Source organism: Zingiber officinale, chromosome 5B (genome assembly GCF_018446385.1).
Source record: "Zingiber officinale cultivar Zhangliang chromosome 5B, Zo_v1.1, whole genome shotgun sequence".
Classification (NCBI taxonomy): Eukaryota; Viridiplantae; Streptophyta; class Magnoliopsida; order Zingiberales; family Zingiberaceae; genus Zingiber; species Zingiber officinale.
In genome coordinates this window covers 78,835,981-78,858,529 of record NC_055995.1, presented here as the reverse complement: position 1 = coordinate 78,858,529, position 22,549 = coordinate 78,835,981, and the positions used below count along the sequence as shown (strand labels likewise).

The 22,549-nt window shown below is 44.6% G+C and overlaps 1 protein-coding gene across 6 annotated transcripts; it reads right to left on the bottom strand.

Moving 5' to 3' along the window:
* Positions 1 to 1,638: 1,638 nt before the first annotated feature.
* Positions 1,639 to 4,689, bottom strand: LOC121984623 (ISWI chromatin-remodeling complex ATPase CHR11-like). Of its 6 annotated transcripts, none has more exons than XR_006112957.1 (8): positions 4,467 to 4,689; positions 3,453 to 4,393; positions 3,090 to 3,164; positions 2,935 to 3,008; positions 2,386 to 2,606; positions 2,222 to 2,298; positions 2,056 to 2,149; positions 1,639 to 1,959 (listed from the first exon to the last, which is right to left on the bottom strand). XR_006112957.1 is itself a non-coding variant. In XM_042537658.1 (8 exons), exons 4-7 carry the CDS (start codon positions 3,001 to 3,003, stop codon positions 2,072 to 2,074), a joined length of 456 nt encoding a protein of 151 aa, XP_042393592.1. In that variant the 5' UTR covers positions 3,004 to 3,008; positions 3,090 to 3,164; positions 3,453 to 3,681; positions 4,229 to 4,686; the 3' UTR covers positions 1,639 to 1,959; positions 2,056 to 2,071. The 6 variants fall into 6 exon arrangements, 4 of the variants coding, with proteins under 4 accessions (XP_042393592.1, XP_042393593.1, XP_042393590.1 ...); XM_042537658.1 differs by having other exon boundaries at positions 2,222 to 2,309; positions 3,453 to 3,681; positions 4,229 to 4,686; XM_042537659.1 differs by having other exon boundaries at positions 2,222 to 2,309; positions 3,453 to 3,681; positions 4,467 to 4,686.
* Positions 4,690 to 22,549: the final 17,860 nt, after the last annotated feature.

The window sequence follows — 22,549 nt, the reverse complement described above, 5'->3', positions numbered from 1 at the left end:
TCATGTCGGTGGAAAGTGCACTACCTATCCTAGATCTGAGTACTCTTGTCGGGCACGTGCAGGATATCGTCCATGTGCCAACAGCCACAAGGTAAAACTATGACTCTGCTAAAGATACTTCTGCTAAACTATCTTTCCCCATGGCTTCTTGGGTCTCACATCTCTGAAGTTGTCATAAGCCCTTTGAATGCCCCCCTTTTGTTGGTTGAACCATATAGTTAGGGTTTGCGCTACAATCTCTAGACTATGTGCAGCTGTAAGGATAATGTCTTTGATGTGCAACACCTTCTTAATGAGTGGGAAGTCTGTGTATCTGACTTGTCACTCTCATACCCCCACATGCTGTAAGTATGAATGACACACTGATCTTATCCATAGTGCATCTTACTTGTCTTGTATATGCTATAGAACCTTAGCCAGAAGAGTAAGGTTCCATGCCTTCAAGTCTCTCAAGTCAAGGCCATCTTTTTTATTTAGTCGACATTACTCTGACCATGTTATAGGGGGATTCTTGATAGTCCACATGAATCATTATGATTTATAGATATTGTAGATATGCTCTATAATACCATCAAGATGAGGAGTGTGGATATCCAATAGCATTCCACACACTGGAATACTGATAATATGAGTTTGGCTTTCTCAAGATAAGATAGAGTGTTTTTTGGTCATGAATTAATCCTCATAGTGAGAGAGTCCATCAATGTGCTATAGTTAAAGATCTTCAGGTTTTAAGAGGCTACGGGGATTTCCAAATATCTGAAAGGCATATTCCCTACTTGGAATCCGGTAATAGCAAGCAGTAATTCTTGAGTCTTAATATTTATCCCTGTTATGTAAATGTTGGATTTAGCTAGGTTGGTTATGAGATCGACCATCTAAGCAAATTGTGAATGCAGTCAACCAGCTACATAATTGAAGACACATCTCACGAGACAAAAGCATTAGATCATTTGCATATACCAAATGTATTATTCGCAGATGCTCACATTTTGGATGGAAATAAAAATTTGACCTAATAGTGCATCATGTTAGGGAAAGAGAGAGATACTCTGTACATAGCCCAAATAGGTACGGGGAAAGTGTCTCCCTGCCAAAGTCCTCCACCACCCTTGAAAAAATCATACATGATGTTATTTATTACGACAGAAAACGTCATGGTGGTAATGCAATCTCTGATCTATGCAATGAAAATGGCTAGAAGCTATAATACTGAGAGAACATCTTGAAAGAACCCTGAGTGAACTGAGTCAATGCACTACAAGAAAAAAGCTAATAAACAACGCTTTTAATGCGTTGTCTTTGTGCCAGAAAAAGCGTTGTTAAAGGCACTGTTGTTAAAAGTCTGCTCAACGACAACGCTTTTAAAGCGTTGTCGTTTGTAGCAAAGACAACGCTTTTACAATGCTTTAAAAGCGTAGTCATGTTTTGCAAAGACAACACTATTACAACGTTTTAAAAGCGTTGTTGTTTTTTTTACAAAGACAACACTTTTTGCAACGCTTTAAAAGCGTTGTCGTTTTAAAGAAAAAAAAATTAAAAAAATTTATTTAAAAATCATTATTTTTATATTTACGAAACTATTATTTTTCTTTTACTATGTTAGATTCGAATTTTATATATAATCAACTCAGCTAATGATTTCAAACTCATACCAAAATAATAGAATTCAGATCGCGTAACAAGTCAGCAGCTGTAACAAAAAACAGAAATTACATAAGTCATCCAAGGAAATATCTAGGAATTGCTATCAGAAAGGAGTCAGCATACTATCATCCATCTTAAACTTTATCGCATCCTCTGTAAACTTTTTCATTTTCACATCAAGTTCAGCAGTCGCTTCTTCTCCTTTAGCTATGATACGATTGATTTTCTCATCAGTTATTGTACTGTCCTTGGAGCTAAAAACCATTTCAGCACCAAATCTAACCATTTGTAGAAGTTCATCTTTATTAACAGCTGCATCGAGGAAGTTATTGATTAGAAACAAAAAAACTGATAGATAATGGATAAATTGCTTGAACCACATTAGTAAGCTCTTTGAAAAAATCATACTTTTCTATTCTGCTAATCATCCTTGTTGAATAACCAAGGCATCAAGTGCAAGCTTCTTATATGCTCTCTCTATCACTTTCTCCTCAATTGCAAACTGCATTTTAGATATGTCAAATGATTCAAAAACATCGTTAAATTGTTAAACTAAACTGAAATATTATGATACCTCAGTACAGAAACGGAACACTTGAACTTCTTTCTTTTGCCCAATTCTATGAGCACGATCCTGTGCTTGCAAATCAACTTGTGGATTCCAAGTAGAGGTATCCATAACAATTTAGTGATGAGCATAAATGTAGCAACAGGATTGACATAATGGAAGAGGAATACCAGTCACTATCATAGAGAATGACAACATCTGCTGTAGCAAGATTAATTCCCAATCCACCAGCTCTTGTAGAAAGTAAGAAAATGAACTTTTGGCTTCCAGGTTGATTAAATGTTTCAATGGAAGCATCCCGTTCTTCTCCCCCAGTATTCCCATCAATCCGGCAATATTGGTAACCACGATATAGCAAGTAATCTTCCAGTATGTCCAGAAGTCTAGTCATCTAAATTACAACACAAACAGTTGTGTTAAATCAATAAAACACTAATATGTTACCTTCTACTGCAAGTAAGACTGGGCAGATATGTATGAAACAATTTAGAGGGAAAAATCTGATTATGAGAAACAAGATATGTAAATAACAAGCATTAGAAGCAAATACTGGGCAGCTATATGTGAAACAAGTTGGAACAAAAATAGTTTGATTATGACAAACAAGATATGTAAACAACAAAGATTAAATATCACAAGTTTCAAATAGATTAAAAGTGAAAATAGCAGGCTTTGCATGTAATTCCAAATGATAAACTGAAGACCCAATTGATATAGACCTGTGAAAATATTAGAACTCTGGAATCTCGTTCCTTCAGTTTAGGCAACAGCTTATCTAACAGGACCATTTTTCCTGCAAAAACAACTATATGTTCAGAAAACAAGGAATTATCACTATAGTAAAATTATCATACTTTAACTGAGGTAAAAATACCTCAAAAGAATTTGGAGTTACTTGCATTTGTAATAAGATTTTCTCCAGTTGTATAAGGTGGCCCAAGTTCTACACCTTGTAATAGATATGGATGATTGCAGTACTCAGTAAAAGTTATCATAGCAAACAATAAAAAGTTGCATAAAGAACCAAACACCAAATTTTACCATCAAACATTAGTAAAAGTTTTAGACATTTCAAATCAAAATAAACGAGTTCAAAATGTGAAACTTTGCTAGAGAATCAACTATAATATGATAAATTGTGGTTTGTAGTACTCAGTAAACAGAAGAAACATTTTGTAATCTAAAGAAACCATAGAAATCAAAAAGTCGAGTTGATGAGGGCTTCAGTAGAGCATACCTTTGATCACTGCTACCTTTGTTTCTTGGGACAAAGTTTTTCCCCCTTTTCTATGTTTCATATTCTTCCTAGAGTAGGAAGTGATTGCCATCCTCAGTGCATACTTGACAAGCAGATCGCGTGTGGTTGGGAGAGTCAAGGTGTTTACTCTGTGGTTAACATTTACACGTTTTCTTTATGACGCTCACCTTGACCTTTCTCAGATAAGGCATCACAATTCAATCGCAGTCTGTAAACAGAAGTAACATTTTACAATCTAAAGAAACCCTAGAAATCAAATTCCAGGAGATTCTCTGACCAAAAGAAGAGGGTTACTGATCTTAAATCCACCATCATTCTCATCTAAAATCATACAGCAGATGAAATAATTTCACCCATCTATCCGAACAATTATATTGATCACTTACATTCTTCTCTAGAAAGACACGGCTCATGTTTAGAATCTATCCTGAACCAACAATAGACAGAATTAAAAGGAAAACTTGCTCTACAATTCGAAGTTTAACTAACACCTGAAAGAATTAAAGAAACAATGTATATCCATCAAAACTGCCGATCACAAGGGAGAAAATAGATCACCAAGAATCCCTAACACCAAGAACCATCACCTCAGAAACAAAGCCCTAAAACACTACAACAAGAAGACAAAAAAAGAGCAACTTTCCCACCCACAGGCAACCATTAACTAAGATCCCCAAGAGCTCAAGTTCAACATTACCGAGTAAACAAAGAACGACAAGAGAAGATAATCAGTGGAGAAGAACCTAAGAAAGGACCTTCTGATAGCGAGAAGAGATCAGCGCGCGAGGATTACTTGCAGGTGAACCCAATAGCAAGGGAATTGGCTAAGCAAAGGGTAGCTTGGCGATGCAGATGAAGAAGAGAGTTGATGCGCCTGCTCTACCCTAAGCGCAGTGAACGTTCGCCGGAGGGAAGAGAGGCTGCCGAAGGATCCGAATTCCCCTAACGAGACTTCGATTTTAGGCCCCAAGAAAAACAGCGGTAGCAACATACCTTCGTCGGGGGCGAAGGAGATGAAGAGAGGGGGTCGATCTGTCGTGGTTGATCGCCTCAGCACCGGGATCTGCCGCTTGACGAAGGTGTGGTCTTGACGGAGAGGAGTTCGGAGGAGTGGTTCGCCGGAGAGGAGTTGGATGGAGAAGGCCGCGTGAGATGAGGAGTTGGGAGAAGGGTTCGGGATCAAAAACGATCGGAAGATAGGAGTTGGGAGAAGGGTTCGGGTTTTCTACTCCTTACTTAGATCCAACGGTTTGTATTAATCAAGATTTAAATGAGAACTCAACAATAGACAACACTTTTTAAAAAACGTTGTCGTAGACACTAAAACAAAGTCTAATAGACAACGCTTTTTACGAAGCGTTGTCTTTGATCCGTAAAAATCACCAATAGACAACGGTTTTTAGAAAAGCGTTGTCTATTAATAAGAAAATAATGAAATAGACAACGCTTTTCACTAAAAGCGTTGTTAAAAAAAAATAGACAACGCTTTTTATAAAAAGCGTTGTCGATTAAGTGTTGTAGAATCCCAATTTTCTTGTAGTGACGGTTTTATAAAGATCCACTTTCAATATACATCTTGATGAAATTATCTTCCTAATGTAGTTGCACAATGGCTCTTGTGCTAAATGTATATTATCTGTGATGAGACGACTTTTGACAAAAGCTGTCTGGGCAGGATGTAGCAATTAGTCTATTACATCTGCCAATCTACTTATAAGGAGCTTGGAAATGACCTTATAAAAATTGTGCAGCATAAAATAGGTCTATAACCTTGCACTTTGCTTGGATGTGTCATTTTAGGTACTAGAGCAATCAACATATGATTTCAAGATTTGAGTAGTTGACCACTTAAGAAGAACTCTAAAATAGCTATGAGGAAATCAGGTTTGACTTTATCGCATGCCTGCTTACAAAATTTGGAATTGTATTCATCCGGTCATGTGTCTTAAGATCATCTATGCCAAATAGAGCTCTCTTGATTCCTCTTTAGTTAGAGTTCTGATTAATTAAGCCTACCGATTAATTGAGAGAGCTTGGCTAAATTGCATATAGTTTACCTGGAATGGGGATTTGTCCACCTGAACCCAAAGTTGTGTCTGAAAATGTGTCATGAATTTTTGCACCACTTTCACAAGCTTAGTGGTAGTCTCCCCATTACTATTTTCTATAATCACTATCTTTGTTCTCTTGTTGTTTCTCTTCACTAAGGAATGGAAGAAGGAACGTGTAAGTATTCCAGGTTGGTTTTGATGTGGTCAACTGGGTTAAGTAAGGTCCTTTGGGTTTAATCATTGTGTCTAAGTATGCAGAAACTTAGAAACACAAGAAGTTGAGTGGAAGATGCAGCAGACGAGAAGGATGGCGTGGGAAGTGACTCGACGAGCTCGGTGCGTCAGAAGGATGAGAAGCTGCCGAAGAGTACACCGATGAACGAGAAGGATGTGTACGACATATCTTAGGAATGAGAAGCTGGGGAGGAGGTCTGATCGAGAAGAAGATCGAAGTTGAGTTCGGGTGAACTTAACTTCGGATAATCGAAGCATCACCCATGCGAAGAAGATCATCTTGGAGGCTGATATGCCATGTGGAAGGTGCCTCCAACCTTGTTAGAGGCTCCCTCACACCTTTTGTATAGAAGGCTCCTCCAACCTTTCTGGAGACCCCCTCAAGCCTTCATAGAAGGCGCCCTTAAGTTTGTTGGAGGCACCTTCAATAGCCGTTGGAAGAAGATAAAATTTTATCATTAGTGGATAAAACTTATCTTCCTGGAGACGCCTTGGACTTCCTTGGGAGTGCCTCCGAGCGATGAAAACCAACGATAACATCATCCCAAGATGCTATAAAAACCCCCTAGAGCTAGGAATTAAACACAACTTGAAAAATAACTTCTGTATTACCTTTCCTAGGTTTTTCTGAGTTGTCAACATGTGTAAAAGGCTTCTCTACCTTCAATGAATGAGTTTTTAGTGAGTTTTTCAAAGTCTTAGATTAAAAATCATCTAGGTTGTAACCAAATAAACTCTGACATATTTTACCTACTATTTTTAAGTTATATTTCTTTAAAATTAATTGTTTATATTTGCTTAATTTAATTGTGCATCCTTACTAAGCAAAAAAAAAAAAAAAAAGATTTTTCTAACTCTAATTTCAGGTAATTCATCCCCTCTTGTTGACCCCGCTACGCCAACAATTGGTATCAGAGCCCAATAGTCTCAAAAGGACTAACCGTCGATTGAAGTACCAAAATGATGGTCGGACCAAGCATCTAGCCACCCAAGAAGCTCGAGTGGATGTTTATAATCGACTCATATTATATCTCCAAAAATCTATAGGTAAGTTTGTTAGAAAATTTATTTTCTACTTTAGAAATTCACGAATCTAGATGTGCAAAACTAAGGAATGAGCTGAATCAAAACATTGCCCTAAAGGTAAAAATGGATAAACCGGACTCCGAAGCTTCTATCGACGAAGACGAAGCAACCTCATGATAAGAAACTTTAGTAAATTTCTTAAATCTAACAAATTTCATAAAGAAACATCTTTGAAGCAAAAGAAAGGTACGATGCTACAATTGCCAAGAAGAAGGCACATCAGGGACGACTGTCCTAAACTAAAGAGGAAAGATAAAGATAAAGAAAAAGGGCTAAGATGAACAAAGCAGAAAAACTTAAAAGCTACATAGAATGAATCGTCATCCTCTAAGTCTAAAATCGAAGTATATGTCAGACTGACACTAATAGCGAACCATTAGAGGGACAGAGAAAGTACCTCATAAATGAGCATCGACAAAAGGAGAGAGTCTTTAGAAGAAAATAGCGACGAATGAGGAGCATCGAATAACGAAATCATTACAGTAAGTAAAGTACATTCACGATCTCTTGAAAAGTAATTTGAGTCTATTAAAATATTATCTAGAAATATATGAAAATTAGAGAAAGAGAATAAAGGTTTAAAATTAACTTTAGCACAAATATGTCCATTAGAAATGTATGATAATCTAAAGGAGGAAAATGAAAAGATAAAAGATCAACTAGAAAAATTGAAAAATGACTATACATGCTTAAATACAAACATTTCTCAAAATTCAAAATTTAAAAAATATGAAGGGCTTGGTTGGTATATCAGGAATCATAGGGGTCAAATTAAAAAAATTCTTAAAAATTTTGTTCCACCAAAATTCCTGATAAATCCAGTAGATATGAACCATTATTGGGTTCCAAAAACATGTTGAAACTGAATTTTTATTTTTTTAAATGATTTATTAGGATAGAATTTCTTAACTTAGCAAAACATTTTTTCTAATTCTTTTGTTAGAGTTTTCTATTCAAATTTTGAATAATGATAGAATAGTAGATTATCCATTAGATTATTTTTTTTTTAGAATTTTCTAATTAATAATTAATTTCCTGTGAATTAGTTACCAAAAAAATAATTTTTAATATTGAAAATTGTCTAAAATTGAATTTTAATTTTTTTTTTACAAATGTCTATTCGATTTTATATACTAAGAAAAATTATCAGGATTTTTCTAGATCAAAATCAATTGTTAATATTTATTTTTCTAAAAATAAGGTTCTGTAATAAAATAGTTTATTTCTATTAAAATAAAATAAAAATTCGTAATTTTTTTTTATTAATCTAACTACTTCTGTTTGGCTTTGCCACAATTTTCATGAATTTTTTAATTATAAAAATTAATTTTAAATTATTTTTTATCAATAGAGAATTAATTAGTAAAATTTGAATATTTGTGAAAATTATATTTGAAAAATTTTAGATTACTATTAATTCTATTCATAATCCCTGATCCGGTAGTGAGAACAGGGGACCCAGCCCTGTGGAGTCAACGCCACGTGGAAGTCAAAGCGGCAGTTGTCCATCCGGAAAGGGCCGGGCCCGACCGGACGTCCGACCGGCCGTCCGGTGGAATCGAACGTCCGGATGGATGGCTCCGATCGGCTGGCCGACCGGACGATGTTCGACTGATGGTTAAAGGCGCCCTATCGAAATTAGGGTTCCGGCGCTCATTGGAAAAGGTCGCAGGGCCGAGCGGACTGTACGCTCGACCAAAGCCATAATGTAACACTGCTAATAGTCTCCACAAAGCACGTGGTGGGGAACCTCCCCAAGTAAACCACCGCATATGTCCGGCCGGATGTTGGGGGAGCTGTCCGCCCGGACGCTAGATTTGGAGCAAAGGGGAAAAGGACAAAGGAGGCCTTTTTCTGACAGCAGGTATGTTTCACGTGTAGGTCATGCTCCAAATCTCGTGACAGGGGATTCCGATGTCCCATCGAGGACATGCTGAGACTGTAGCAGTATGGGTTAGGGAAGCTCACTGGCAAGCCCTTACTAGGGTATGGGCCATGGACACGTGTACACCTCGGTAGGTGTACACTCACTTCTTCACTGCCTTATATAAAGGCCCTCATTCTTCGCCGGAGGTACGCTTTCTACGAGTTCTGGAGCCACTTTTTCTCTCTTGAGCTTCGCCTGACTTGAGCGTCGGAGGGTCGCCGCCGGGAACCCTTCCCGGCCCGACTTCTGTGCAGGGTCGCCGGAGCTGTGTGTTACCAGTCGAAGATCCACGTCGACAGCCGGAGAGCGCCCCGTGCCCAACGTCCGTTGATTCAGCATTCGGACAAGATCAATTTGGCGCCGTCTGTGGGAACGCTCCTGCATCCGAACGGGAACAATGGACGAGGCTGGACGACAACACACGGTGACGCTCTCGACGGAGGAACTAGACTCTCTGATCGAGATAAGGGCCGCCAAGCTTGTGGAGCAAAAACAGAAAGCCACAGCCGAGCGACCGGAGCAGCAAGCAACGTCTGCTTCTGGTGGCCGAGCGGAAGCACCTCAAGCCACCGTTGCATTTCATCGAGCCCTATTCCGCAGTCCAGAAGCCGCAGCAGCTCATAGAGATCGGGGATCTTCTTCGGACGAAATGCCTAGACGAGATGCCAGAAAAGGGAAAGCCCCCCGAGCGGAAGCATCGCCCGAGAGGATCAATCGCCAATTTTCGGAGGCTATTCTACGAGATCCTCTGCCGAAGCACTACGTGGCTCCGACGATCGGCGAGTATAATGGAACAACTGACCCAGATGATCATCTGGGTAAGTTTGATAACACAGCTACGCTCCATCAATACACAGATGGAGTAAAATGCCGAGTTTTTCTTACCACTCTCTCGGGATCGGCTCAACGGTGGTTTCAGAGGTTGCCGGACGGATCCATCACGAGCTTCAAGGAGTTCCGAACGGCCTTCCTCCACCATTTTGCGAGCAGTCGACGCTACCAGAAAACAAGCGTGAGCCTGTTCGCCATCAAGCAAAAAGCCCGTGAATCACTCCGAGCTTACATCCAGCGGTTCAACAAAGTGGCGATGGACATTCCAACGGCCACCTCGGAAACCATGATGAATGCCTTCACACAAGGCCTAGTGGATGGGGATTTCTTCCGATCACTCATCCGAAAGCCGCCCCGAGACTATGATCACATGCTACACCGGGCGAACGAATACATCAACGTGGAAGAAGCGCAAGCGGCCAGGAGAAAAGAAACTCCAACCGAGCGGGCTCCCCCTGCCGAGCGGAAACAGCACGCCGCTCATCAGCCTCCTAGAGGACCAAGGGCCGAAGCAATCCGATCCCCCCACGCCAGGTCCCATGTGCAAGAGGTAGCTGCCGCCCGGCCCAAGCTAAAGAAGAGATGGACCCCGATGTTCTGCTCCTTCCACCGGACGGATACGCACAACACAAGGGATTGTAGAAGTCTTCCCTTCGTGACTCATCCTGTGCCCCGGAATGCCGGACGACGGTCTCCCTCAGTCGACAGGCGACAGAGAACTCATGAAGCCGATCGGACGCGAGCTGATAGGCCACAGCAGCAACAGACTCCCGATCGGCACCGTTCTCCAAGGCAGGAGAATCGCTGAGCGTCTAGAGAACGGTCCCGACCGTCCGCTCGGGAAGAGGAAAATAGAAGCAATACTTCCCGAGGCGAGATTAATGTTATTGCTGGCGGGCCGACCGGAGGAGACTCCAACCGAGCTAGAAAGGCGAGCGTCCGGCAGCTCCAGATTCATGCAGTCGGTTGTAGCCGAGAACGAGCGGAAGGACCCGAAATTAGTTTCGGGCCCGGGGACTTGGAAGGAGTTGAAGTATCCCACGACGATGCTCTGCTCATCAAAGCGGTAATAGCCAATTACACTATTCACCGCGTATTTGTTGACACAGGGAGCTCAGTCAACATCATATTCAAGAAGGCGTTCGATCAGCTGCAAATTGATCGAGCCGAGTTGTTACCCATGACAACTCCGCTCTACGGGTTTACGGGTAACGAAGTTCAGCCGGTCGGACAGATCCGGCTGGCTACCTCGCTGGGAGAAGAGCCGCTCAGGAGGACAAGGACAATAAACTTCGTGGTGGTCGACTCTCCCTCGTCCTACAACGTCATTTTGGGACGACCGGCGCTCAGCGAATTCCGAGCGGTCGTCTCAACCTTCCATCAGAAGATCAAGTTCCCCGTGGAGGACAAAGTGGGAGAAGTACGGGGAGATCAGCTAGCAGCTCGGCGATGCTACATCGAGATGGTCCGAGCCGAAGCCAATTCCGCTTGGAAGGCGCCCCGGATCGAGGTAAACGCCATCACTGAAAAGCCACCCTCTTTAATTTATGAAGAAAAAGAGGAAGTGCAGATTCACCCAACCCGATCGGAGGCCACGACTTTTATTGTGTCCGATCTAGAGGAGAAGCAGAAAGAGGAGCTGATCCAATGCCTCCGAAGGAATCATGATGTCTTCGTCTGGTCGACACATGAGCTGCCCGGAATTTCGCCGAGCATAGCGCAGCACGAGTTGCATGTCCGACCGGACGCTCGGCCGGTAAAGCAGAGAAAAAGAGATTTCAGCGCCGAGCAGAATGCCATCATCCGGGCGGAGGTGGAGAAGCTTCTGGAAGCCGGCCATATACGCGAAGTGCAATTCCCGAGCTGGCTGGCGAACGTAGTATTAGTCTCCAAGCCGGACAACAAATGGAGAGTATGCATAGATTTCAGGGATCTCAACAAAGCTTGCCCGAAAGACTTTTATCCCCTGCCCCGGATAGATCAGCTGGTGGACTCTACGACCGGCTGCGAATTAATATGTATGCTCGACGCTTACCAAGGCTATCATCAAATGCCGCTCGCCCATGAAGATCAAGAAAAAGTCAGCTTCGTCACGACCGATGACACCTATTGCTATAATGTGATGCCGTTCGGATTGAAGAATGCGGGAGCCACATATCAGCGCTTGATGAATAAAGTATTCAGAGAGCAGATTGGGCGAAATCTGGAAGTGTATGTGGATGACATTCTCATCAAATCCGTCTGAGCGACCAATCTCTTCAAAGACATAGAGGAAACCTTCCTAACACTGCGCAAATATGGAGTCAAGCTAAATCCTCAGAAGTGCTTGTTCGGAGCGAAAGGAGGGCGTTTTCTGGGGTACATAGTGACCGAGCGGGGAATCGAAGCAAATCTCAGCAAGGTGAAAACTCTCCAAGACATGCCGCCTCCAAGGAATACAAGGGAAGTGCAGCGTTTGACCGGTCGGATAACTGCTTTGTCTAGATTCATCTCCAAAACTGCCGACCGGAGCCTCCCTTTTTTCAAAATCTTGCGCAAGGCCACTAAGTTTCACTGGGATGAAGAATGCGATCGGGCGTTCGAAGACTTGAAGGCATATCTGAACTCTCTCCCGGTATTGGCCAAGCCGACTGCGGGTGAGCCACTTTATATGTACTTGTCTTCAACCGAGCATGCAATCGGCTCGGCTTTAGTGAAGGCGAGCGGAGAAGAGCCTGTGTATTTCATTAGTCACATTTTAAAAGATGCTGAATCTCGCTACACTGGGCTCGAGAAGCTGGCTTTCGCTCAGGTCCTTGCAGCTCGATGCCTTCGTCTATACTTCCTGGTGCATACCATCATTGTCAAAACAAATAGCCCGCTCGGTCGTGTGTTACTAAACCCAGAAGCGTCCGGGCGGCTCATCAAGTGGACGACAGATTTAAGTGAGTTCGACATCCAATACCATCCCCGCTCGGCGATCAAAGCGCAATCCTTGGCCGATTTTATGACTGAGGTGCAAAGGCCGGAGCCGGAAGCTATATGGAGAATATATGTGGATGGGTCGTCCACTCGGCTCGGAAGCGGGATTGGAATATTGTTGCTCTCCCCTCAAGAAGAAAAGATGCACTTGTCCGTCCGGCTGGAGTATAAAGCTACCAACAATGAAGCAGAGTATGAGGCCCTCATAGCTGGCTTGCAGGCTGCCCGGCATGTGGGCGCCGGTCGGGTGAAGCTCCACTCGGATTCGCAGCTGGCCGCTCAGCAGCTCTCTGGTACCTTCGAAATCAATAGTGCTCGGCTCAAGCTCTACGCTGAAGCATTCGAGAAGCTCAAAGCCGATTTTAGAGAAGTTATTGTCCAGAAGATACCCAGAGCAGAGAATCAAGCAGCTGATGAGTTAGCCAAACTCACGAGCTCAATAACGCCGGTCGCCATTCTGTAGCCAATTGAAAAAGTACTGTTGGTAGCGCACGTCGACCGGATGGAAGGCCTCACATTTCCAAGCGATTGACGGACACCCATCATAGAGTTCCTCCGCTCGGGCGCCACACCATCCAAGGAGTATGAAGCCCAGCTGCTAAGGAGGAGAGCCGGTCGGTTCACACTCATCGGCGATCAGCTTTACAAAAAGGCTTTCTCACGCCCGTTGTTGAAATGCGTGAGCTCGGAGGACTCGGCTTACATCCTCCAAGAAGTACATCAAGGATCGTGCGGAGGACATCCGAGCGAACGAGCACTAGCTAAGAAGATCCTGCTAGCTGGATACTTTTGGCCGACTTTACAAGAAGACGCCGCTCGGACCGTGTCGACGTGCCTTTCATGCCAGAAGTACCATAATTTCAACCACCGACCGGCAGAGGAAATGAAGACATCAACAGTTTCATGTCCGTTCGATCAATGGGGAATGGATATTATTGGTCCATTTCCGATGGCGACCGGGCAGCGGAAATTTTTGCTAGTGGCGGTTGATTATTTTTCCAAGTGGGTGGAGGCCGAGCCGCTAGCCAAGATCACCAAACAGATGGTCAAAAAATTTATCTGGCAAAACATCATCTGTCGGTTCGGCATCCCTCGCCGATTGGTTTCCAACAACGGGCGGCAGTTCACAGGGAAGATGCTAGAGGATTGGTGCAAAAGCTACGGCATCGAGCAACATTTCACGTCCGTGGCTTATCCCCAGAGCAACGGTCAAGCCGAAGTAGCCAATCGGGAAATTCTTCGCATTCTACGCACTCGGCTCGACCATTTGGGAGGGAGTTGGGTAGATGAAGTGCCGGACGTCTTATGAGCCATCCGAACGGCTCCAAAGGAAGGGACGGGCGTCACGCCTTTCCACCTGGTGTATGGCGGCGAAGCGGTCATTCCTGTTGAAGTTGGAGTCGAATCCGCTCAGATCCAAAGCTATGATGAGGGCAACGCCAAGCGGAGGAACATGGAGCTGGATCTAGTCGAAGAAGAAAGAGCCAAGGCGTCCGTCCGGCTGATGGCGTACCGACAACGGATGAAGCAAAATTACAACCGCCGCGTGATCCCCAGATCATTCCAGGTCGGGGATCTTGTCTAGAAGAAAGTCAAGCCGGTCGGCGACGTTGGCAAACTGGAGGCACCGTGGGCGGGCCCCTTTAAGGTGATTGAAAAGCTCCGCTTGGGCGCATATTATTTGGAGCATGAAGACGGGCGGCAGCTGGATCGACCGTGGAGTGCAAATCATCTCCAGCCTTATCGAGCTGGATGAAAGGTGCATGAATGTAACTCATTTTTGTGTATATGCTAGTCGCCCGTGTCCTTGTAATGCAGGAAGCGAAATTAATTCAAAGGATGGCCAAGGGTTCCGCTGATCGGCAGTATCGAAGTTAGCCGGGAAGACCGTCGAGCTCCGACGTTAAATATCGAGAGATGAGCCGGCGTCTATAAACCCTCCGAGCGGAAGACCGTCGAGCTCCGACGTTAAATATCGAGAGACGAGCCGGCGTCTATAAACCCTCCGAGCGGAAGACCGTCGAGCTCCGACGTTAAATATCGAGAGACGAGCCGGCGTCTATAAACCCTCCGGCCGGAAGTCCGCCGAGCTCGGACGTTAAATCGAGAGACGAGCGGCGTCTATAAACCCTCCGGCGGAAGACCGTCGAGCTCCGACGTTAAATATCGAGACGAGCCGGCGTCTATAAACCCTCCGGCGGAAGACCGTCGAGCTCCGGCGTTAAATATCGAGGGACGGCGTCTATAAACCCTCCGGCGGAAGACCGTCGAGCTCCGGCGTTAAATATCGAGACGAGCCGACGTCTATAAACCCTCCGAGCGGAAGACCGTCGAGCTCCGACGTTAAATATCGAGAGACGAGCCGGCGTCTATAAACCCTACGAGCGGAAGACCGTCGAGCTCCAACGTTAAATATCGGGAGACGAGCCGGCGTCTATAAACCCTCCGAGCGGAAGACCGTCGAGCTCCGACGTTAAATATCGAGAGACGAGCCGGCGTCTATAAACCCTCCGAGCGGAAGACCGTCGAGCTCCGACGTTAAATATCGAGAGACGAGCCGGCGTCTATAAACCCTCCGAGCGGAATACCGTCGAGCTCCGACGTTAAATATCGAGAGACGAGCCGGCGTCTATAAACGTCCGAGCGGGGAATGCCAATAAAGAGAATACAGTTGCCCTAGAAACTCGCCCTCAATATCATTGTCTCCATGTTCCGCTCGGCCCAGCGCCAAAAGGTACTTGCTCGGTACATAGCGACGGACCTCTGCTATCATAGCGGAAAATTAAGTAGGCGAAGTATTACTTGTTTAGCCGAACGGTAGGGCAATGCCAGGCACTTGGTAAAAATCCCTTTCGAATACTAGAAGGGTGATAATGGGAGAGCGGATGAACACATATTTTGGTTATGTAAAAAGACAGCAAATATAAAGAAAACATTGCATTAAAGGTAAAGCTTTGAGCCGAGCGACCCAATTACAAAAAAGGATAATATCCTGGCGAGTGGCCGAATTACAGAGAACTACTTAATATAATCATAGAGGTCCCTGGGAATGTCATTCAGAAGCGCCATTTGATCTGCGGCCGAGATAACCGCGGACTCGAGAAGATGCCCCTTCGACTTTAGATACTTGGTGGTGGCGGTCATAGCCAGGTCGAAGGCCGTGTACATCCGCTCGCAGACCTTCTCTGAGAATTTAGGCGAGTGGATGTAGCTCTGTCTTAAGGCAGCGATCCGGCTCGGCTCGGCATCTTGGTATTCTTTGAAAGCCGCCTGGGAACCAGCAAGGGCCTCATTCAGATGCTGAATATTGTCCGCGTCAGCCGAGCGGTCCGCCTTCTCCTTGTCGAGCTGCTCTGTCAACTCTTTTATCTTCAGCTCCATACCCCGAGCCTCCACGTTCTTCTTCTCCAGATCGGAGATAGCTGTATTTTTCCGAGTGGTGGCCAAAGTTACTTTAGTGTCGAGCGACTTGACTTGTCGCTCGGACTCAGCTAAGGCATGGGCCTGGTCGGCTGTCTTCTTCTGCTCGGCAGCCAGCATATCTTGGGCCTTCTTTAGCTCCTTCTGCAGATCGGAATATGAAGGGCCCTGAAGGCCGGACGGACCAACTACGGCCTTCAGTTGTCGTAGCTCTTCATCCACCAAGGCTAAGCGGTTGGAAACCGCAATTTCCTCCACCCATCTCTGGCAACAGAAAATTATAGTTGTTAGCGGCCGATCGGGAGGAAGGAAGACAACTTGGTAGATTATAAACTTACCCCCGTGGCCTGCTGCATATGGCTGTTAGCCAAATTCCCGATGGGGATCAGGGCGACGCGTGCCCGAGCGTCGGCCCACATTTCAGCGAGAGGCCCCTTCAGGGTGATAGTGTGCTCGGGCGCAGTCGGTTGATCGGCCTCTGGCAGCAGCTCTTCAGTCGGGAGATGAAGAGTGACCCGAATGGTACGACCATGACTGGGGGTCGTCCGACCGGCTGTCGGGAGGGGATCAGAAGCCGGCGTAGAAAACTGCGAATGAATGGTCGAGCGTTGGACTGGTTGGCGAACGGGCGGAAGGGTGCTGACCGGAACAGCTTCGATTGGCGCGGCCGGCTCGTCCCATTCAGAAGGCGTCCGGTCGGACGAAATGGCTTCGACCTCTGGCGCCTTGCCTCGAGCGGTGGCAGTGGCCCGCTCGGGGGGCTGAACAGCTGAGGTAGCCGAGCGTAGGGGAGTCTCCACTCGACGCCTCTTTTGTAAGGGCTGCTCCTCCTCTCGAGCGGAACCTTCCTCGGGGGCAGTTCGTTCTCTTGAGGGGGTGGCACCGCTAGCCACATTTTGTTGGGAAGCTTGAGCGACCGACTCAGCCTGAGTCCCGCTCTCTCCTTCATGGGATCCGACCGGCTGGATACCCAGTGCTTCCATTTCTTTGGCGGCCGCGGCTTCTAACGCTGCCGCCCTTCTCTTCAAAACGCCGGCCATCACCGAATCCATGATGATGTCCGCTGCAAAAGAAAGAAAAGAAATTAGTTAGCGATCAAAGCAAATGCCCAAGTAAAGTTCTTACTGAAGTCGGTCGAAAGAGGAGTCCGTATAGGACTCAAGCCGAAGATGTACATCACTCCTTCGTGAAGGAGCTTGTTGATGTCAAATCGCAGACCGGATAGCATATTTGCGGCGTGGAGATAGTCCGGTCGGGTCTTGAATTTCTTCAGCTCGGGAGTGGGGGGTAGACTGACCTGCCACTGGGTCGGGAAGTTTGCCTGATTGGGCATACAGATGTAGAAAAAATAATCCTTCCAATGTTTATTGGAAGTAGGCAACTTGTTGAAGAAGACTAGGCCGGGTTGAGCTTGGAACATGAAGGTGCCCGGCTCGGCTTGCTTGGGGTAATAGAAATAAAAGAAGACCTCCGGTCGGAGGGGGATGTTGTGAATCTTAAACAAAACGACAACACCGCAAAGGAGACGGAAGGTATTGGGTACTAAACTACCGAGCGGCACACCGAAAAAATTACAGACATCTATGATGAAAGGATGTACTGGAAAACGAAGACCGGCGGTAAACTGGTCTCGGAAGACACAGAAAGCTCCGCGCGGCGGCCTGTGAGGCCGAGCGGAAGGACCAGCTAAACGAATTTCGAAATCCTCTGGGATTTCAAAATTGTCTGTCAAAATATCGAAGTCCCGCTGTTCGAATCGAGACTGCATGGTGGTGTACCATGGGCCGAGCGACTGATCTGCGGGATTGGAAGAACTAGCCATGGGCCGATCGGAATGAATCAAAAGGCAAAAAGGCAGGAGAAAAACAACAGCAAACGAAAGGAGGTTTCAAGGATCGAAACTGAGGAAGAAATGCGGAGGAAACACCGGAAAGGAGGAAGGAAAGCTATAAAACCTTACTGCGGGGAAAGGGATCGCGAAAAAGGCGCCGGAGAGCGTCGGAGAGCAGAAACAGGATCGCCGGAGCTCCAAAGCGCAGGGGGCAATGGTTGGAATCGCGGAGGCAAATGAGGAAGAGAAGGAAAAACGAAGAATTTATAGGGTGAGGGCCGGGCGGCCTCCACCGTTGGATCCAGGTCACGGGAATCAAAGCATGCATCGAGCCGTCCATTTCGAATCGCTTCGATCACATCAAAATACCATGCCACCGCTGTCGTGCGCCGATGGCATTGCTCCACGTGGCATTCAATCATTCGGAGCATTTAATGAAAGCATAATCAACCTTAATGTCGAAGATTGGCGCAGAACACGAGGAGATCCGGTGAATGCCATCGTTGACTCGCTTAAGGCTGTCTCTATGGCTGGCCGAGCGGGAGGTGCTAGCATGGAGGAGCCGTTCGGCCAGATTCGTAGTCCAGTCAGTCGGACTATTTGTCTCCTTCGACTAGACTTGAAGAGGGGGCAAGTGATCCGGTAGTGAGAACAGGGGACCCAGCCCTGTGGAGTCAACGCCACGTGGAAGTCAAAGCGGCAGTTGTCCATCCGGAAAGGGCCGGGCCCGACCGGACGTCCGACCGGCCGTCCGGTGGAATCGAACGTCCGGAGGGATGGGTCCGATCGGCTGGCCGACCGGACGATGTTCGGCTGATGGTTAAAGGCGCCCTATCGAAATTAGGGTTCCGGCGCTCATTGGAAAAGGTTGCAGGGCCGAGCGGACTGTACGCTCGACCAAAGCCATAAGGTAACACTGCTAATAGTCTCCACAAAGCACGTGGTGGGGAACCTCCCCAAGTAAACCACCGCATATGTCCGGCCGGATGTTGAGGGAGCTGTCCGCCCGGACGTTAGATTTGGAGCAAAGGGGAAAAGGACAAAGGAGGTCTTTTTCTGACAGCAGGTATGTTTCACGTGTAGGTCATGCTCCAAATCTTGTGACAGGGGATTCCGATGTCCCATCGAGGACATGCTGAGACTGTAGCAGTATGGGTTAGGGAAGCTCACTGGCAAGCCCTTACTGGGGTATGGGCCATGGACACGTGTACACCTCGGTAGGTGTACACTCACTTCTTCACTGCCCTATATAAAGGCCCTCATTCTTCGCCGGAGGTACGCTTTCTACGAGTTCTGGAGCCACTTTTTCTCTCTTGAGCTTCGCCTGACTTGAGCGTCGGAGGGTCGCCGCCGGGAACCCCTTCCCGGCCCGACTTCTGTGCAGGTTCGCCGGAGCTGTGTGTTACCAGTCGAAGATCCACGTCGACAGCCGGAGAGTGCCCCGTGCCCAGCGTCCGTTGATTTAGCATTCGGACAGGATCAATCCCCTAGAAACTTTTCAAACATTTTCTAACTAATTTTTCATTTTTTTCTAATTTTTTAATGTGATCAAAAGGGGAGAGACATGATTAAGTTAAGGGGGAGGTAGGATAATTTTTTCCCAATTTTCCTTTGTACTTAATTGCCAATTTTTTTATTATAATTTTTATTTAATTAGTCAAATTATTTTATGTTGCTTTAACCCTAACTTAACTTTGGTTGATGCACATAAAAAATAGAGAGATTATAATACCCTAGGTTGGTTTTAATATGGTCAACCTAGTTAAGTTATGTCATGTTGGGTTTAATCCTTGTATCTAAGTGTACATGAATTTAGGAACACAAGAAGACGAGCAGAAAAAAAGTCAGGTGGAAGACGGATGAGAAGGATGGCACGGGAAGCAAGTTGACAGGCTAGATGCATTCAAGGGATGAGAAGCTGCGGAAGAGTACACCGGCAAAGGAGAAGAACGCGCACGGTGTATCCGAGGGACGAGAAACTAGGGAGGAAGTCTGCTCGAGAAGAAGATCAAAATTGGGTTCAAGTGAGCTTAACTCCGGATAACTAGAGCATCATCTATGCGAAGAAAATCAGCTTGGAGGCTGATATGCTTTGTGGAAGGAGCCTCTAACAAGGTTGGAGGTGCTCTCACGCCTTTTGTATAGAAGACGTCTCCAACCTTTCTGGAGGTGCCTTCAAGTCTTCATGGAAGACATCCTCAAGCTTGTTGGACGTGCCTTCAATATCATTAGGCTGGCATTAGATGAAGATAAAACTTTATCTTCAGTGGATAAAGCTCATCTTCCTGGAGGCGCCTTTGACCTCCTTCGAGGTGTCTCCGAGCGATGAAAACCAATAGTAACATCATCCTAGTAGGCTATAAAAAGTCCCCTATGTTAGTATCTTAAGATAATTTTGATGTGATCAACTAAGTCAGGTTAGGTCCTGTTGATATTTAACCCCTGTGTCTAAGTATGCAAGAACTTAGGAGCACAAGAAATCGAACGAAAGACGCAGCTAGCAAAAAGAACGACACGGATGAGAGCCGATGGGCTCGGTGCATCCGAGGGACGATGTGCTGTGGAAAAGTACGCGGGCGGATGAGAAGGAGGTGCACGACGTTTTCGAGAGACGAGAAGCCGGAGCGGAAGACTGCTCGAAGGATGCAAAATGGGTTTGGGTGAGCCCTATTTCGGATGGACGAAATCACCCAAGCGAGCGAAGCCGAAGTGGAAGACCCGAACCAATGTGAGCGAAACCGGAACAGAAGACTCGGGCCAATGCAAGTGAAATTGGAGCAGAAAATCGGGACTGAAAAGTCAACAAAATATTGACTTTTTGGGTCGACGCACCCAGACCTAGTCTAGGCCCCTAGAGTTGAATTTTATCTGAAATGCAACGGGGATAAAAGTCTATCCTCTCCACGCACCTGGAACCCTTCCAAGCGCCCTAACCAGAGCTATAAATGCAGTCCTGGTCTTAAAAGCTTAAAACAACACTTGTAATTAATTTCATTTGAGTTTAACTTTGCATTTTGAGTGCTTCAACTACTGTAAAGAGGCTTCTCCGCCTGAAGGAGACATTAGTGAGCTTTTGCATCTTCCTTGGATTAACAGCCTCCCCGGTTGTAACCAAGTAAACATTTTGTGTCTCTTTATTTTTTTATTTAATCTCTTATTTCTTTTATGCAAATGTTGATTCTTATAAAGCTATAAAGTTCGAGGAAGGTTCATTTTCCTTTGCAGGGCTATTCACTTCTCTTCTAGTTGGCTGCCAAGGGTCCTACACCCCGGAGCTAGGAATTAAACACAACTTGAAGAAGAACTTCTGTATTAACTTTTATAGTATTTTCTGAGCTGTCAACGTGTGTAAAAGGTTTCTCTACCTTCAACGAAGGAGTTTTTAGTGACTTTTTCAATGCCTTAGATTAACTACTACTTACGTTGTAATCAAGTAAACTTTGACATTTTTTACCTACTCTTTTTAAGTTATTTTTCTTTAATGTTAATTGTTTATATTTGCTTAATTTAATTATGTATCCTTGCTAAACAAAAACAAAAGATTTTTCTAACTCTGATTTTAGGCAATTCACTTTTTCTTGCCAACCTCCGCTATGCCAACAAAACGTTGTTGGTAGAAGAGATATTGGGCTTGTGTGAGTAAATTTGCTGCTTTTCTTGCCTTCTAATATTCCTCATCCATATATCCTTGGGTTAAACCTCTTGGTTGTATTTCCTCTAGATGTAGTTGCACCTTTTTTTACCTCTCTTGGATGTATTAATAGTTTTGGCGATTGAATTGCTAAAATTCTCTCTTAAGCAATGTAAGTTTCTGCTTGAGCTTATACTGAGCTGTGCCAGTTGTTTTTTTTACCCTAATTGTCTTGAACAAGTTGATTGAAACTCGGATGTGTCGTTCACATATTGTATAACTTGATTTACTTATGAGATTCATTGTATTTTTTTAAAAAGGTAGATTCGTCATCTTAACGACTCCTCTAGTGTTTACCCTACTGATATAAAGGGAGGTAAATATAGTTACATAGACGTTAAGCGCATGATAGACTAAATTTTAGATCATTAAGAACTGAGATCAATCCCTGATCATTAAGTCAGAGAAGTCATGTCCCTACTGTCTGAGTTATACTCTAAGGGTGACTCATTATATTTTAAAGAATAGCATTATAGTGGTACTGATTTTCAAAATAAAACACCAAAATAATAAAATTTTAGAATTCATTTAGCACTAAAGTGATATTATTCTTTAAAATCCAGTAACATAGTAGTGTTTTAAAATTTAACACACACGGCAGTGGTGTTGTTTCACAACGGTATAATTTTTTAAATTTAATATCATAATGATTAATGAGAGGGGTAAAATAGGAAATAAATACTCCCTTTCAAAAATCTAGAAAATTGAGTACGTTTTTTTTTCTATTCCACAATTTTTTCTATAAATTCAAATAATTAAATTTTAAATGAAAATTGTATTTAGAATTTTTTAAAAAAACTTTTATCATTTTACCCCTGCTATTAGTATTAATATCTCACTCAATAATATGATCAGGCAACTCATGATTTTATTTTAATATGTAATAAAAATTTAGTACATTTTAATTTTTTAAGTAGTATTTAAACTTTAGGGAGTAAAGTGTTATTTTTCTCAAATTTAAAGGCCATTGACCATATGACGATCGTTGACCAAGAGATTCGTTCCCTCGCTATTTACAGACGCACGGCCACAGAGGAAGGGAAC